At 44.4% G+C, this 18,562-nt stretch overlaps 1 protein-coding gene across 2 annotated transcripts in view; it reads right to left on the reverse strand.

Moving 5' to 3' along the window:
* The window catches only part of KIAA1549, a gene marked incomplete at its 3' end in the record, with an annotated part of 152,234 nt that overhangs the window by 30,482 nt on the left and 103,190 nt on the right, over positions 1–18,562 (reverse strand). For both annotated transcript variants that reach the window (XM_079710863.1, XM_079710862.1), the window contains exons 13-17: positions 18,252–18,256; positions 10,430–10,626; positions 7,395–7,618; positions 6,299–6,452; positions 132–449 (exon numbers count right to left, since the gene is read on the reverse strand). In XM_079710863.1, the coding sequence (XP_079566989.1) occupies positions 132–449; positions 6,299–6,452; positions 7,395–7,618; positions 10,430–10,626; positions 18,252–18,256 (898 nt within the window). The remainder of the gene's footprint in view (positions 1–131; positions 450–6,298; positions 6,453–7,394; positions 7,619–10,429; positions 10,627–18,251; positions 18,257–18,562) is intronic.

Genomic DNA, 18,562 nt, shown 5'->3' on the forward strand with positions numbered 1-18,562 from the left:
AGACTCATCATCCAAGCTTTAATTCTAATCAAATCCAACAAGAGTATTGCAGGGATCCTGCAAATGAGACAGTCAGGCAACAAAGCTCCGACATCTTGCCCATAAGAGAATTCTAGAAGGTCCACACTTACACTGCATGGGTTGTTGGCTGTCTGAGCTGGGCTGTAGAAGGACCCCCACTGGGTGGCTCGTCTCTCTTCCCAGGAAGGGGTGCTGTTCACAGGCAGGCCGGCTGGGACCCCAGGGCCCGCAGCCACAGTGTTAGGGGGCTGGCTGCTGGGGGCCACGAGGGCAAAAGCATCATCCAGGAGGGAGTGCATGGTCTGCCGCGCCTCCTCGATGGACGGCTGGGGCGGGATGTACTGGGAGGCCGGGAAGGGCAGGCCTGGATACCTCCCCAACTCAGCTGAAGACGGCGTCTGCACATCTGCTGGGAGGTCGGGATCAGACTACAGCGGGGGAAACAGCAAAGTGAAGAATCAGACACGAGCTTCTGTGGAGACCCAAAAACAAAACTCTAGGACTAAAAAAGAATTTAACAATTTTCACTGACATTGAGGAATGGGTTTACCATAAGAATTTTTCAAATCACAGCTGAGGAATGTGCATTACCTTTCATGGGAGCAAAAAGTTTGAATCAGAAGAAAGAAAAAAGTAAAATTATTCAACAGTCATTTGTCCAGCAAAACTCAATCAACTCCCTGAAATGTATCTCAGTACCTGGAAGTGCACGTTTTCCTGAAAGCCCCTAGCAACCAAAAATGATGTGACAGAGTCTATATACTAAAATACCTAGTTGACTTTCCCTAGATACAGAAACCCAAAACTAAAGCAGTCTATTGACTATTAACAATAGGAAGAATAGCCCTATACACCCGCAAAAGAGTTCAAAGGCACCACGATATTACAACTATGTGTGTATAAACCATTTTAATACCTATTACGACTCTTTACAAAGAGTAAATAGTGTCAATTATTTGTTCAGAAACTAACTTCTTTTAAATGGTGGTATCCCTGGATAACATGAGTCAACAAGTTTAAATTATATTCTAGGGGCTTCCCTGGTGGCACAGTGGTTGAGAGTCTGCCTGCCGATGCAGGGGACAGAGGTTCGTGCCCCGGTCCGGGAGGATCCCACATGTCGCGGAGCGGCTGGGCCCGTGAGCCATGGCCGCTGAGCCTGCGCGTCCAGAGCCTGTGCTCCGCAACGGGAGAGGCCACAACACTTAGAGGCCCGTGTACCGCAAAAAAAAAAAAAAAAAAAAATTATATTCTATACCACTGTCAAAGAGGCAGGGACATAAGCAACAATTAAGATTTTTTTTAAATCTTATTTCCTGATACTACCTTCTGAGCCAAATGTTGTCATAATATACACTCGGTAAACTGTAAGAGACAAAACAAGGAACCAATGGAAGAAGAGGCCTTCCTGGTCTCAGTGGCCCCAGAAGCCCAAACATCACAATGACTACAACTGACACACTGAAAAGAGAAGAGGTTCTGCTCAAGGGGCTGGTGACTCCATGCCCTCCATGAAGAAGGGTAAGTGTCTTTTTCTGGAATGCTCTGCTTGCCCTACTGGTCCACGGTTTAGCTTTGCTCATTGGATCACTCTACATGAGGGCCAAAGGAAGGCATTCCCATATCTCTTTGGATCAGTGAGTCTCTTACAAAGAAAATCTCTATTGCAGAGACACATCCTTCCTCTTAGCCAACTGTCTAAAATGCTTCGTAATGACTATGATCTGTCCAGCAATGATCCGTTACTATTCACACCAGCGTCAAACACTTAACAGCAGCAGTTGCTTAACTCCAAACAGAGAGAAAACCAGATAACGGACTGGCAAACCCACCAACAGCTCACAGACCTGTTTTGCGTAGCTCGCACCAGTCTTTAAAAAATAGACAGGCAATATTTTTAAAATCTGAAACTTTCCTACTAAAACTCAGAGTTCTGGATTCTCTTGGCAGACCTGGAAGCCCCAGCACCACTGGGCCCTCACCCTCTACAGAAACAAGTGCCATTGGGTAGAGACTGCGCCCCTGAGACGGGCAGGTGCTCTGCCCTTCCCAACAGCGAGTGGATGGTCTCACTCCAAGGTACAATACACACTTAGCCCCGTGAGGCTGTTTCTCCGAAACACAATATCCCAGTAAAGTTCTACTAAATGACTTAGTCATCAAGGTAAGGAGTTGGGGCCCCTAAGGTCTCTGGTTTATGACGTAGCACTGGAAAGACTCTGTGTTCCTCTCCTTACAAGGTGCAAAAAAAGGCCCACACTCGTGCCTTTCTTCCGTTCTTGGTTTTATCGAGGAGCAGACGGGGAAGAACGTAGTCAGCAGAGAGCCCCCAACCTAACACTTCATGGAGAAGAGAAGCATGTCTGTAAAAACATCCTACTGGTAAGTAATAGGGTCTCTCCAAAGCCAGAAGCGATGTTCCTGACGGTGGTTCCAGTAGCTGACTGGGTAACCGCACTGCAAGAGAGCGAGCGGTGTGGTCACAGCCTAAACCGAGATTCCAAGGTGGGGGACAAACCCTACATACACTTGAAGAGAGTCCCTAAGAGCTATAGCCACTGCCAGTCTCACTCTCAGTAGTCATAACTTTAAAGAAGGTTTAACTTTTACAGCAAGAGAGACATGTTGTGAAGGTGTGAAGAGAGGTCCCCTTGGAGTCTCACTGATCCCATGAATCCTGCCAAGAAGGCAAAGAACTATAGAGCCGTGATGTCAGAGCTTCCTGTTCTCTGGTCTTCTTGCTGCCTCCACACTTCGCAGGCTAGACTATTAGCAACCTGCAGGCCAATAAGAGGTCTTGTTCATTTTCCTATGTCCCAACATCCAGCACAGTGTTTCACATGTAGACGGTACTGAATAAGAAATGAGTAACTGTGATCTTCAGAAGCTGAGATTGACCCAAGATCCCTGAGTTGGAATTTGAATTCCATTCTCTTGAATCCAAGTATGACAACTTTGTTTTAATTTATTTAATTAATTTATTTTTGGCTGCGTCGGGTCTTTGTTGCTGCGCACAGGCTTTCTCTAGTTGCGGCGAGTGGGGGCTACTCTTCCTTGTGGTGCGCAGGCTTCTCATTGCTGTGGCTTCTCTTGTTGCGGAGCATGGGCTCTAGGCGCGCAGGCTTCAGTAGCTGTGGCTCGCGGGCTCTAGAGCGCAAGTTCAGAAGTTGTGGCGCACGGGCTTAGCTGCTCCATGGCACGTGGCATCTTCCCGGACCAGGGCTCAAACCCGTGTCCCCTGCGTTGGCAGGCGGATTCTTAACCACTGTGCCACCAGGGAAGCCCCCAAGTTTGACGACTTTGATATTCAACTTGTTTCCTTTGCACAGATACATGTTCACCTATCACTCCACAGAAATACATGAGAACTTTTTTACCTTTAGTCATCAGAGATGATGTATTCTGGTGCCTCTTTGCAATCCTTCGTATTATAAAAGAGTGATCATGCACCATGGTTGGCCCAGGACAAGTTCAGTTCATGCTTGTTGTCCCAGGATAATTAACAGCATCTCCTTTCACCCTCACAAGTGTCTGGCTTGGATAATAAATTATATCGGCATTGACAAACTTCCATAAAGGGCCAGAGAGTAAATAGTTTAGGCTTTGTGAGCCATACAGCTACTCAACTCTGCCACTGTAGCAAGAGCAGCCACAGATAACACAAAAATGATGGGTGTGGCTGTGTTCTTTATTTACAAAAGCAGACAGCAGGCTGGATTTGCCTGAGGGTCAAAGTTTGCTGAGGCTTGAATTATAGTGGTAGCCCTAGTTACAAGAAGTCCAGAAATATTTCTTTCACCTCAGGAGAAGAGAGCTCAAAGAAGAAGATATTTTGAGGCGAAAGCATAAAATTCAAAATAGTTCAAAAACATGTATATCTAGGGCTTCCCTGGTGGCGCAGTGGTTGAGAGTCTGCCTGCCGATGCAGGGGACACGGGTTCGTGCCCTGGTCCGGGAAGATCCCACAAGCCGCGGAGCGGCTGGGCCCGTGAGCCATGGCCGCTGAGCCTGCGCGTCCGGAGCCTGTGCTCTGCAACGGGAGAGGCCACAACAGTGAGAGGCCCGCGTACCGCAAAAAAAAAAAAAAAAGTATGTTTAGTATAACCTTCAAGATGAAATACTACCTAAGAAAAGGTGAGTTCCCCAAAAGGCATTATCTGTGAAGGTATATGTTTCATCAGACTCACAGACTTAGAAAACAAATTTATGGTTACCAAAGGGGAAAGGTGGGGGGAGGGATAAATTAGGAGGTTGGGATTAACATATACAACAAGGACCTACTGTACAGCACAGGGAACCCTACTCCATCTTCTGTAATAACCTATATGGGAAAAAAATCTGAAAAAGAATAGATATATGTATATGTATAACTGAATCACTTTGCTGTACACCTGAAACTAACACAATATTGTAAATCAACTATACTCCAATATAAAATAAAAAATAAACAAAAATCGTACAATATAAGCATTAAAAAAAATATATGTTTCAGAATTTTTAGGGAGAAAAAGTAAAACGTCCACCTGAGGAAGAATTTCTTATTAGGGAATCTTTGAAAAATGGAGCCATGTGGGATGAAGCAGCTGACTGAGTTAGTATTCTCCAGGGAAGGGCTTCTTCCCACCAGCTGAGGGAGGAACCTCTGTGCTTTCTACTAAGAAAAAAAAGCAAGGAGAAAAAGGACAGTCTGGGCCACCATGAAAGAGGCCTGATTTATGGTCACTGAGCGGGCAAGGGGAGGACAGGTTATTCCCTCACAAAACTCAGTGGCATTGGGTGATGGAACTCAGGGCTACTGAGAAAATAATGTGCGGGACTGCAAAGGCTCTCCTACAGATCTGTCTCAGAGAAGGAGCCCTGGGGCTCTGGAAGCTAAGAGGGAAGAAGAAATGCTCCCCCTTCTTCTGCTCATTGGTTTCACACAACAGGATCTCTGAGATCCCCTATGAGACAAAAACGAAAGCTCCAGGGGACCATCCTGGGGAGCCAAGGGAACAGCCCTCCCCAGATCAAGCCAAACACCACAGACGCCCAAACACCTGTCCAAAAACATGGCAGCGGCTCAGGAGCGCCATCTACTGTGAGAACTGCCTGAGGTTCCCCCACCTCAGGCATTCATTCTGTTGTGGAGCAAAGCAGCCTAATTTGTAGACCTTCCAACCCGCGGGAATCACACCAATCCTCATGAGCCAGTTACGAAGGGATGGTCAGTCTCAGGACACCAGAAACACAGTAAGTTCCAAAGGAAAAGCCTGGTTCTTTCGGATGATCATGACTCAATTATACTTAGCCCCAATGTCAGTATGGTATTTGGCACATATGTGTAATTATGTTTAGTGTCTCTCAGTGTTAGTTATTTGTGTAATTTGAGAGATAAAATATAAAACTCAAATAAGGAATCACTGGTTACATAAGCTCTAACTGAAGTGATCATGTACATCACAAACTCCTTCTCCAAGGATGTGTTTTTGCTAATTTCTCTCTAAAAAGGATGGGTCTGTAACTTTGCCTCCAGAAGGAGAAAGGTGGTCTTGTGCAACGAGAAAGGGCTTCACCCTGGCACAGGGCTACAGACGTGCACTGTGTGTCCCGGTGCTGCTAGACACACTGGGAACGTGGGGCTCCTGCTCTGTCTTGGGGTGTCTTTGTGTCTGTATTTCTCACGGCCCCTTGGGGAGGCTGGCCCTTTCTTCCCTGCTCAGTGGGGTCTGTATGTGTCTTAATGCTGTCAACGTCTGCTTTAACAATACAAGCAACTCTGTGCCCCTTTCCTTTAGAAAAAATTGTTTAACTCCCTATTCCTTAATTTCCATTAAGCTCTTTCTTCCATTAAAACTAGATACATATATTAGCAAATGTAATATCCTCTTAGCACTCCAAGAACAGAAGATGGGACAAAACCCTAAATGTCCCTCCTACCACCATGAAACCCAAACAACTCTCTGATGAAGGGAAGAAAAAAGAAACTTTCTGGACACTTCTGTTTTCCAATTAACCTCGAGAAGTTGCCATTCTGAAGCCTGAGAGGACAGGGTTTGCTTATAGGAAGTAAAAACAGAGTGTGTTTCCAGAGGGCTCCCCCAGCAGCCCCTTGGTCTCTATGACTCAAGTCTTTCTTCAAAGGAAGTGCCCACCCCTTCCCCACCCTACATGCCTCACAACCTAGCTGGCCCTGGAGCATCACCTACTGGGCATCAACATCACCCAGGGCAGCAGCCATCATTGCTCATTCTCCTCTCCCTAAGAGCGACCAGAAGCAAGGCTCAGCATTACACACCGGGCAACCAATATAGGCAGAGTTGTGGACACCAGGGGGCCGTTTGTAAGTTCCGTCGCTGTCTGTGGTGATAAGTCTGTCCTTCTCAGCATCTCCGGGGCAGCCATTGACCTGATGTTTCCGGCGTGGTTTAGGAGAACGTTTTATCCTGGAGCTGCCAGGAGAAAAGAGAGGTTATCTTCATAGGAAATAACCTTCCGGCCATGGGCTCATCAACTAAACACCATGTATTTTCTGAGCACCTAGGACCTGCTAGCCACTGTAGTAAACACCCCACAGGATATAAACAATGTGTAAGACACAGACTCTGCTCTAAGAAAGCTCACAGTCCACCTGGGCAGACTATACTAAACACATGGAACAACAGAGAATAATATCACCGCTGGCCACCTGTGGCCTGATCTAGGTCTTGAAAAATGAGTAGGATCTGCGGACGGGGAGGGAAGTGGGGAGAGTGTGAGGTGCAGGCAGGACCGTGTGGAGGGCCAGAAACAGGAATGCAGATGAATGTTTGGGGGGTAATGAGGCCACCGCCTAGGGGGCGGCAGTTCCTCTGTGCTGCTGGGAGGGGGGGAGCAGCTGGGTGAAAGGCAGTGCCCCGCTAGGTACAGGAGCCCAGGGTCCACCCGGCAGGCAGCCCAAGCCAGCACAGGGGTGAGCAGAGCAAGACACAAATGAGAGCTGATCTTACAGAAAATGCCTCTGCATTAGGGGGCAAGGGCCTGGGAGACCAAGAGACCGAGACTCTGAGAGCGGCTGTGCGCCCGGCCGAACTGGTGACCAAGCACGGGAGGTGGAGATGCTGCGGGTGGGAGCTGAAGAAGAGAGGCAGGGAGAGGCAGCCCTGGAGCCCTCTGAGAAGGACGGCGCCACCTTTTCAGAAGTCTGAATTCCAGAAGAAACAAAACCCAGGGAGATGCTCCGGGGCCACTGGGGCGGAATGAATGCAGCCTTCACCACAGGTGACCTCCAGGCGGGATGGCAGCCTCCCAGCCAACCCAGCCTGGAGTCGCTTCCAGAGACTTCTCCCCGCCCCCTCCACGGCCGAGCCCTTGTAGCCCTGCAGCAGGGGCCTCCGGCCCAGCTCGGGGCCCACCTCTTCCTGGGCTCTATGAACACAGAGGGCACGCTGGCCGTGGGGTCCAGGATCTTGTCGATCTGCATCTGCGCCCTGCGGTACACGCGGTGCCGCTCCCGCGTGTCTCCCGACGACAGCTCGTCCAGCACCGGGAACTCGTAGTGCCCGCGGCGCTTGGCGCGGAGCCGGATCTTGTTCCGATGGTGCTCGATCTCCGACTTGTGCCGCAGCGCTGTCTGGATCTGGGAAACGAGACAGACGGAACGTTCTGACGGTCTCTGGCACCACGCAGAGAAAGCAGCTGGGAGGCCTTCCTGCCACTCTCCTCCCCCCGCCCCCGGCTGTCCTAGGCTCCCACGAGGCCCCGAAGGGGTAACAGGGACAGGCACACCCACAAGGGGCGCGGGGAACGTCCATCATCCGGAGCTGTATCCCCACACTCCACGTGGTGGGTGGGACGCGGGAAGCCATGGTATCTGCCCCCAAACAGGGCAAAAGAACTCAAACCCAGGAAACAGGCCAGTGGCAACTTTGAAGATACTGAGGGACAGTGACAACTATATGTCATACTCCCCAAGAGTAAATATTTTCCATACCCAATAATATCACTACTTTAGAGATTTTTAAATTAAGACAGGGTGAAAGAAGATATTTGCGTTATATAATACCCACTTACTAATGATGTTTAGTGTTACCAAAACAAGCCCCCTGCCATGAGACACCCCTCCTCAAAGAGGAAAATCGACACGTGTGGAAACACATCCTCGCTGGCTACAAGGGGCCTGAACTAGGTCTCCAAGAGCTGGCTGGTTCTGAAGCAGGGCAGGGAGGGAAGTGGGCAGAGGGTGTGCAGGGCAGGCACCAAGGTGCTGAGGGCCAGAAGCAGGAATGCAGATGCAGGTCTGGGGGAACGAGGCCGCAGCTCCGGGAGCGGCAGGTTGGCTGAGCTGTCGGGGAGAGCAGACGGGGAATGCTTTCCTTCATGGAGGTGCATCCCCTTGTTTTCTAAGCCCTTAGCCCTGCTTCAGAGGACTTAACAGCAAGCGAGATGGAGACAGAGGGAAAAAGGGAAACCAAACTAGGCATCCGACTGGGAGAAGAAAGCAGGAGCAACGTCTAAGACAAGGTGGGACGCTCCTGGCCAGGGCACGGTGGACGAGGAGCCACACGCTCCTTGCGACTGCTTGAGGGAGGGTCAGGTGGATGAGATTCTTGACAACTTCCCAGCAGGAGGATTCAGGAAGCCCCTCTTACTCTATCAGGATCTAACTGTTCTTTAAAATATAAGAGGTCCCCACAGGAGGACCAAGACATGCTAGGAATCTGCACCAGAACCTCCTAATAAGAAAACATTTCCACTGAGATGTATGGAGCCTATAGGTAGGTGCACCAGTACTGATAATGCTCTTGTTCTTAAGTTGGGTTTTCAATTTATACTTTATAATCAATATATATGTTTCCTATACCATATGCATGCATCAAATACATTTTAAAGACAGTAAAAGAAAAAAGTGGCGATGAGTGCTATCCAGTTGTGAGGCCTGGTGAGCTCTTTCTCTTCTTTTTTTGGCCACACGGAGAACGCCCTCCAGGGTGCTTACTCATGGCCGTGTGAGGCACATGCAACACAGGACTGATGGGGTCATGGGTCTAGGCTAGGACCGGGGTCATGCAGGTTCAGGGCTCCTGAGCATCAGTGAGAAGGGACAGCATGTGTCACCTTGAATCCATGACGCACGTTCTTCTGGTCATGTCCTTGGCAAGGAGCCAATGAGGTGTGGAGAGGAGAATGTGTAAGAACTCTTGCTAAGACTTCTGTAAGATGATCCACTTTAAGGATTGAATTGCATCAATTATTAGTTCACCTGGCAGAACTCACAACAGCAGCAGGTACTTCTTACAGGCAAGAAACTGACAGTCATGATGCTACCATGTGTGCAACCCTAAATAGCATTCATTCCACTCATGGTCCAGCCCAGGTCAAACTCCTCAAGTTCAAGTTAACAGTGACCTGACCTGGCCTTCCTGTTCCCCAAATCTTAGGAGGAAAGCAGATCTAACTCACTGTTTCAGGAGTCACTGGAAATACATTTTCTTCCCAAGACTTACCTAGATGTTTGGGGCCAGAGCAGATCTATCAGGGATCACAGAGTCTACTGTGGTCCCAAGATTACCCCACATTCAACGATTCACTAGGAGAACTCTCAGGACTCAGAATGTAAGTGCAATTTATTACAACAAAAGGATACAAAGCAAAATCAGCATAGAGGAATGGCACACAGGGTGAGGTCTGGAGGAAACCAGGCACAGTTTCCAAGAATCCTTTCCCAGAAAAGTCACACAGGTTGTGAATTCCTCCAGCAACGAGTTGTGACAACACATGTGAAACGTCTACCAGGCAAGCTCATTAGAGACTCAATGCCCAGGATGTTTACTGGAGGCCGGTCACATAGGAACCCTCTGCCTAGCATGTACCAAAATCCCAGACTCCCAGAAGCAAGAGTTGTTCAGCAAAAATCATGTTGTTTGTACAAACAGTGCAGGCACAGCGAGCCACTCCATTCTGGGAATGGTGGGAATCTTTCCAAGATCCAAATCCCCAAACCCCAGCCATGGGCTAAGGCGGACTTTCTAAGGATAGCCGCCCCTGGTCTTTAATCTGCACATCCACCAGTGTGCCTACTAGTGTCCTTAAATGGTATCTGATCTAAAAACACTGAGTACCAGATTTAAAATTAAGAACATCTGTGAGCAGCTCATATTTTTGACACTAACTTCATTTTTAAGCAGTGACCAAATCAGAATCTAAGGGTTTTTTTGTTGTTGTTGTTGTTGTTGTTTTTTTGCGGTACGCGGGCCTCTCACTGTTGTGGCCTCTTCCGCTGCGGAGCACAGGCTCCAGACGCAGGCCTAGCCACTCCGCGGCATGTGGGATCCTCCCAGACCGGGGCACGAACCCGTGTCCCCTGCATCGGCAGGCGGACTCTCAACCACTGCGCCACCAGGGAAGCCCTTTTTTTTAAATTAATGTATTTTTTCATAAAACCAAATACCTCTTTGTTAATTTTGTTGGTTTCGGCCACTCGGTCGGCCAGTATGGGGTGCGGAACTGGAGGTGCTGGGATGGGCTGCATGGCAATCAGCTGAATCTTATTGGGGACCCGCCGACTGGCCTCCGAGGAGCGGGAGATCCTGTCCACATGCTCAAAGATGGAGGCTGACGAATGCTGCTCATTCCCCGAGCTGGGTGCTGCCCCTGGAACAGAAGGAAAAGCAAAATTAAGAAATAAAGTCACTGTAAAGAAAGCAAATCATCACAATTAGGGATTTCTTAAAGAATCATCAGATGGGCCCCTGACCAAAAACACATCCCCAACTCCATGGCAGAGTACTTGAAATGTCACTATTCGAGCTTAAATTGTCTGGGTTAAGTAGTATCTCCTTCAGCCTCATTAAAAATGACAAATATCCATAGGCAAGATATGAAAATCACTATGACACTTTGTGCCCCAAATGGCCCTGTTTTGTCTAAAGGTGTTTCAAAGTCTTCAGTAAGACAGGGTAAAGGACAGGAGAAGCCTGACGTGGGTAGGCCGGTAGCAATTTACAGAACTTGGAGGACAACACTTATGGCAACTCTGAATGTCCATGCTCATTTGAAGTGATATAAATTTAGTTGCAAGGCAATTACACTGTTGAGATAACAAAAGACCAGGGGACTGTGGACCTGCTGGCAAGTACCGGTGAATGATTAAGGCTTCTGGCTTTCCAGTTCTGATGAAGAAAGAAAATGAAGAGTCAGGAGAAGAAAAAGCTGCTGCCTTCACGGAATTAGTTCCCACTTTAAAAACAGATGAAGAGGGGCTTCCCTGGTGGTGCAGTGGTTGACAGTCCACCTGCCGATGCAGGGGACACGGGTTCGTGCCCTGGTCCGGGAAGATCCCACATGCTGCAGAGAGGCTAGGCCCATGAGCCATGGCCACTGAGCCTGTGCGTCCGGAGCCTGTGCTCCGCAACGGGAGAGGCCACAATAGTGAGAGGCCCGCGTACCGCAAAAAAAAAAAAAAAAAAAAAACAGATGAAGAGAAGACTGAAAAATGGTTAAAAGGGTAAATTGTATGGTATGTATATTTTACCACAATGAATTATTTTAAGTAACCAGAACAGCAAAGAAGAAAAATATTTAAATGTATAGAGAAAAAGATAAAAAAAAACTTTAACAGAGACTGGATCTTGGTATAATGAGTAATGTTCTCCAATTTCTTGTATTTTCTGTAACGTGGATTTTTCTCTAGTCAGTATTACTTTTATAATGGAAATAATCCTAATAAACTTCAATTTTAAAAAGGCAAAGAGGGTCTTCCCTGGTGGTGCAGTGGTTAGGATTCCGCCTGCCAGTGCAGGGGACATGGGTTCGAGCCCTAGTCAGGGAAGATCCCACATGCCACGGAGCAACTAGTCCTGTGCGCCACAACTACTGAGCCCACATGCCACAACTACTGCAGCCCACATGCCTAGAGCCCATGCTCCGCAACGAGAAGCCACCGCAATGAGAAGCCCGCGCACCACAACGAAGAGTAGCCTCCACCCACTGCAACTAAAGAAAGCCCGCATGCAGCAACGAAGACCTAATGCAGCCAAAAATAAGTTTAAAAAAAAATTTTTTTTAAGGCAAAGAAAGAGATGAAGAGGGGCTGAATGGATGGGAAGAACTCTCCAGTTAGACACACTAAGATCCCTCATGCCCTCCCTCTAAGCCACAGGTCACCTCTAGACACTCTGGACACTGCTTGAAAATAAATGGCCAACAGGCCAAGAGAAGCAGTGAAGGCATGCTAAAACTATTTTTAAACAAAAGCATAAGTTTTGAAACCTCGAGCATAAGTGAAAAATATACAGGTTTCCCCTCAGTGTAAAAAAAGTGTTGAACAAGAGGGCAGACAGCAGAAGCAAGAAGAACTACAGTCCTGCAGCCTGTGGAACACAAACCACATTCACAGAAAGACAGACAAGATGAAAAGGCAGAGGGCTATGTACCAGATGAAGGAACAAGATAAAACCCCAGAAAAACAACTAAATGAAGTGGAGATAGGCGACCTTCCAGAAAAAGAATTCAGAATAATGGTAGTGAAGATGATCCAGGACCTCGGAAAAAGAATGGAGGCAAAGATCAAAAAGATGCAAGAAATGTTTAACCAAGACCCAGAAGAATTAAACAACAAACAGAGATGAACAATACAATAACTGAAATGAAAACTACACTAGAAGGAATCAATAGCAGAATAACTGAGGCAGAGGAACAGATAATTGACCTGGAAGACAAAATGGTGGAATTCACTGCTGCAGAACAGAGTAAAGAAAAAAGAATGAAAAGAAATGAAGACAGCCTAAGAAACCTCTGGGACAACATTAAACACAACATTAGCATTATACGGGTCCCAGAAGGAGAAGAGAGAGAAAAAGGATCAGAGAAAATATGTGAAGAGATTATAGTCGAAAACCTCCCTAACACGGGAAAGGAAATAGTCACCCAAGTCCAGGAAGTGCAGAGAGTCCCATACAGGATAAACCCAAGGAGAAACACGCCAAGACACATAGTAATCAAATTGGCAAAAATTTAAGACAAAGAAAAATTATTAAAAGCAGCAAGGGAAGAACAACAAGTAACACACAAGGGAACTCCCATAAGGTTAACAGCTGATTTCTCAGCAGAAACTCTACAAGCCAGAAATGAGTGGCATGATATACTTAAAGTGATGAACGGGAAGAACTTACAACCAAGATTACTCTACCCTGCAAGGATCTCATTTAGATTCAATGGAGAAATCAAAAGCTTTACAGACAAGCAAAAGCTAAGAGAATTCAGCACCACCAAACCAGCTCTACAACAAATGCTAAAGGAACTTCTCTAAGTGGGAAACACAAGAGAAGAAAAGGACCTACAAAAACAAACCCAAAACGATTAAGAAAATGGTAACAGGAATATACATATCGATAATTACCTTAAACTTGAATGGATTAAATGCTCGAACCAAAAGACACAGGCTTGCTGAATGAATACCCATATATAGGCTGTCTACAAGAGACCCACTTCAGACCTAGGGACACACACAGACTGAAAGTGAGGGGATGGAAAAAGATATTCCATGCAAATGGAAATCAAAAGGAAGCTACAGTAGCAATACTCATATCAGATAAAATAGACTTTAAAGTAAAGAATGTTACAAGAGACAAGGAAGGACACTACGTAATGATCAAGGGATCAATCCAAGAAGAAGATATAACAATTATAAATATATATGCACCCAACATAGGAGCACCTCAATACATATGGCAAATGCTAACAGCTATAAAAGAGGAAATCGACAGTAACACAATAATAGTGGTGGACTTTAACACCTCCCTTACACCAAGGGACAGATCATCCAAAATGAAAATAAATAAGGAAACAGAAGTTTTAAATGACACAATAGACCAGATAGATTTAACTGATATTTATAGGACATTCCATCCAAAAACAGCAGATTACACTTTTTTCTCAAGTGCACATGGAACATTCTCCAGGATAGATCACATCTTGGGTCAAAAATCAAGCCTCAGTAAATTTAAGAAAATTTAAATCATATCAAGCATCTTTTCTGAACACAACGCTATGAGATTAGAAAGCAATTACAGGGAAAAAAACGGAAAAACACTAGCATATGGAGGCTACACCATATGTTACTAAATAACCAAGAGATCACTGAAGAAATCAAAGAGGAAATCAGAAAATACCTAGAGACAAATAACAACGAAAACATGACAATGCAAAACTTATGGGATGCAGCAAAAGCAGTTCTAAGAGGGAAGTTTATAGAAATACAATCCTACCTCAAGAAACAAGAAAAATCTCCAATAAACAATCTAACCGTACACCTAAAGGAACTAGAGAAAGAAGAACAAACAAAACTCAAAACTAGTAGAAGGAAAGAAATCATAAAGATCAGAGCAGAAATAAATGAAATAGAAACAAAGAAAACAATAGCAAAGATCAATAAAACTAAAAGCTGGTTCTTTGAGAAGATAAAGAAAATTGATAAACCATTAGCCAGACTCATCAAGAAAAAGAGAGAGAGGACTCAAATCAATAAAATTAGAAATGAAAAAGGAGAAGTTACAACAGACACCGCAGAAATACAAAGCATCCTAAGAGACTACTACAAGCAACTCTATGCCAATAAAATGGACAACCTGGAAGAAATGGACAAATTCTTAGAAAGGTATAATAAACTTCCAAGACTGAACCAGGAAGAAACAAAATACACACCAATCACAAGTAATGAAATTTAAACTGTCATTGAAAATCTTCCAACAAACAAAAGTCCAGGACCAGATGGCTTCACAGGTGAATTCTATCAAACATTTAGAGAAGAGCTAACATCCATCCTTCTCAAACTCTTCCAAAATATTGCAGAGGAAGGAACACTCCCAAACTCATTCTATGAGGCCACCATCACCCTGATACCAAAACCAGACAAAGATACTACAAAAAAGAAAATTACAGACCAATATCACTGATGAATATAGATGCAAAAATCCTCAACAAAATACTAGCAAACAGAATCCAACAGCACATTAAAAGGATCATACACCATGATCAAGTGGGATTTATCCCAGGGATGCAAGGATTGTTCAATATACACAAATCAATCAATGTGATACACCATATTAACAAATTGAGGAATAAAAACCATATGATCATCTCAATAGATGCAGAAAAAGCTTTTGACAAAATTCAACACCAATTTATGATAAAAACTCTCCAGAAAGTGGGTATAGAGGGAACCTACTACAACATAATAAAGGCCATATACAACAAACCCACAGCAAACATCATTCTCAATGGTGAAAAACTGAAAGCATTTCCTCTAAGATCAGGAACAAAGCAAGGATGTCCACTCTCACCACTATTATTCAACATAGTTTTGGAACTCCTAGCCATGGCAATCAGAGAAGAAAAAGAAATAAAAGGAATACAAATTGGAAAGAAGAAGTAAAACTGTCACTGTTTGCAGATGACATGATACTATACATACAGAATCCTAAAGATGCCACCAGAAAACTACTAGAGCTAATCGATGAATCTGGTAAAGTTGCAGGATACAAAATTAATGCACAGAAATCTCTTGCATTCCTATACTCTAATGATGAAAAATCTGAAAGAGAAATTAAGGAAACAATCCCATTTACCATTGCAACAAAAAAAATAAAATACCTAGGAATAAAGCTACCTAGGGAGAAAAAAGACCTGTATGCAGAAAACTATAAGACACTGATGAAAGAAATTAAAGATGATACCAACAGATGGAGATATATACCATGCTGCTGGATTGGAAGAATCAATATTGTTAAAATAACTATACTACCCAAAGCAATCTACAGGTTCAATGCAATCCCTATCAAATTACCAATGGTATTTTTTATGGAACTAGAACAAAAAATCTTAAAATTTGTATGGAAACACAAAAGACCCCGAATAGCCAAAGCAGTCTTGAGGGAAAGAAACGGAGCTGGAAGAATCAGACTCCCTGACTTCAGACTATACTATAAAGCTACAGTAATCAAGACAACATGGTACTGGCACAAAAACAGAAACATAGATCAATGGGACAAGATACAAAGCCCAGAGATAAACCCACGCACCTATGGTCAACTAATCTATGACAAAGGAGGCAAGGATATACAATGGAAGAAAGACAGCCTCTTCAGTAAGTGGTGCTGGGAAAACTCGACAGCTACATGTGAAAGAATGAAATTAGAACACTCCCTAACACCATACACAAAAATAAACTCAAAATGGATTCGAGAGCTAAATGTAAGACTGGACACTATAAAACTCTTAGAGGAAAACTTTGGAAGAACACTCTTTGACATAAATCACAGCAAGAGATTTTTTGATACACCTCCTAGAGTAATGGAAATAAAAACAAAAATAAACAAATGGGACCTAATGAAACTTCAAAGCTTTTGCACAGCAAAGGAAACCATAAACAAGACCAAAAGACAACCCTCAGAATGGGAGAAAATATCTGCAAATGAATCAACGGACAAAGGATTAATCTCCAAAGTATATAAACAACTCATGCAGCTCAATATTAAAATACAACCCAATCCAAAAATGGGTAGAAGACCTAAATAGACATTTCTCCAAAGAAGACATACAGATGGCCAAGAGGCACATGAAAAGCTGCTCAACATCACTAATTATTAGAGAAATGCAAATCAAAACTACAATGAGGTGTCACCTCACACCAGTTAGAATGGGCATCATCAGAAAATCTACAAACAACAAATGCTGGAGAGGGTGTGGAGAAAAGGGAACCCTCCTGCACTGTTGGTGGGAATGTAAATTGATACAGCCACTATGGAGAACAGTATGGAGGTTCCTTAAAAAACTAAAAATAGAATTACCATATGATCCAGCAATCCCATTACTGGGCATATACCCAGAGAAAACCATAATTCAAAAAGACACATGCACCCCAATGTTCATGGCAGCACTATTTACAATAGCCAGGTCATGGAAGCAACCTAAATGCCCATCGACAGAAAAATGGATAATGAAGATGTAGTACATATATACAATGGAATATTACTCAGCCATAAAAAGGAACAAAATTGGGTCATTTGTTGAGACGTGGATGGATCTAGAGACTGTCACACACAGTGCAGCAAGTCAGAAAGAGAAAAACAAATATCATATATTAACACATATATGTGGAACCTAGAAAAATGGTACAGATGAACCAGTTTGCAGGGCAGAAATTGAGACACAGATGTAGAGAACAAACATATGGACACCAAGGGGAGAAAGTGGTGGTGGGTGGGTGGTGGTGGGATGAATTGGGAGATTGGGATTGACATGTATACAGTGATGTGTATAAAATTGATCACTAGTAAGAACCTGCTGTATAAAAAATTTTAATTAAATTAAAAAATTAAAAAAAGAAGTGTTGAGCAAAGCAGTAAGGACTAGTAGTTGATATTGTACAGAAGGAATGCACATCAGTGGTACATAAATCTTTGTACTTCCTCTCAATTTGAATTATATCCATTTGCTATCCCAAGTGATTAGAAAGTATGTGCATAGCTCTGTGAATGAAGACATCTCTCTTGTTGAGGAGGCAAACTTGTCTGGATTCAGGCTATTCTCCAGCTTTCTTTCCCAGCCTGGAGGGAGCCTGATCATTTGCACAATACAAGCACAGCCAGACACCGCCATTCATCCCTTCAGCTACTCAAATTACAGGCAAGAAGCCTAGAAGGAGATAATTAGCTTCACCAGATAAGGCTAGCCTTGCTAACCCAAACTTTTAAAGTGACAGCAAATGTCACAAGGGTGTCCCATTAAGCTACTGATACCTAAGGCTGAGACTGCTTTCCTCCAGGATGGTAACAAGATCAGGGTGCAAAGGTGACCAGGAAGAAAGGCCCCTCCCCCCTGTGCTGTCTGCCTGCCTGGGTCCAGGGAGCTGCAGGCCTCTGTCTGATTCCTGTCCATGCCCCATCCCACTCCCCAACTGGATCCTCGCTCTATAATGCACCAACTGCAACAGGAGAAGCAGGGGACACGCAGAAAACCCTCAATTTCTATACTGCCTGGAACCCAGCCCTTCCAAAAGGCTGAGAAGAGCAGTTTGTTATTTGTCACATTCATATATTATATATACAAACATACATATATCTCCATACATATATATAAACAAACTGGGTTATTATACATAGAAATATATATATAATACATATTATAAACACAGTTATTTTTATTGTTTGCTATGCATTGCACAATTTTTTTTTAAAAAAACTACCTGGATAATAACGACCAATGGGAAGTACAAGGGCTACGTAGAGATCAATACTGTGTGACTCCTGCCTTAAGGCAAGTAGGGACTTTGGATTAAAGTCCTTTCTCTTCAAATATTATAAAACAAACAAAATATATATATATATATATATATAATGATAGAAATTACAGTATAGGATAATGCCCACAAAGCAGAATGACACAGGAAAAGGCAATCTGAATTACTGAAATACCGAAGCAATAGAACATTTTTAAAGAAATAATAATTTCATTATCTACAGGTAAATACATCACACTGCATTAATACTAAGGCCTGTGACCCACACTAATATCCTGTGAGGCA

Source organism: Hyperoodon ampullatus (assembly GCF_949752795.1).
Source record: "Hyperoodon ampullatus genome assembly, chromosome: 9".
NCBI classification, from domain to species: Eukaryota; Metazoa; Chordata; class Mammalia; order Artiodactyla; family Ziphiidae; genus Hyperoodon; species Hyperoodon ampullatus.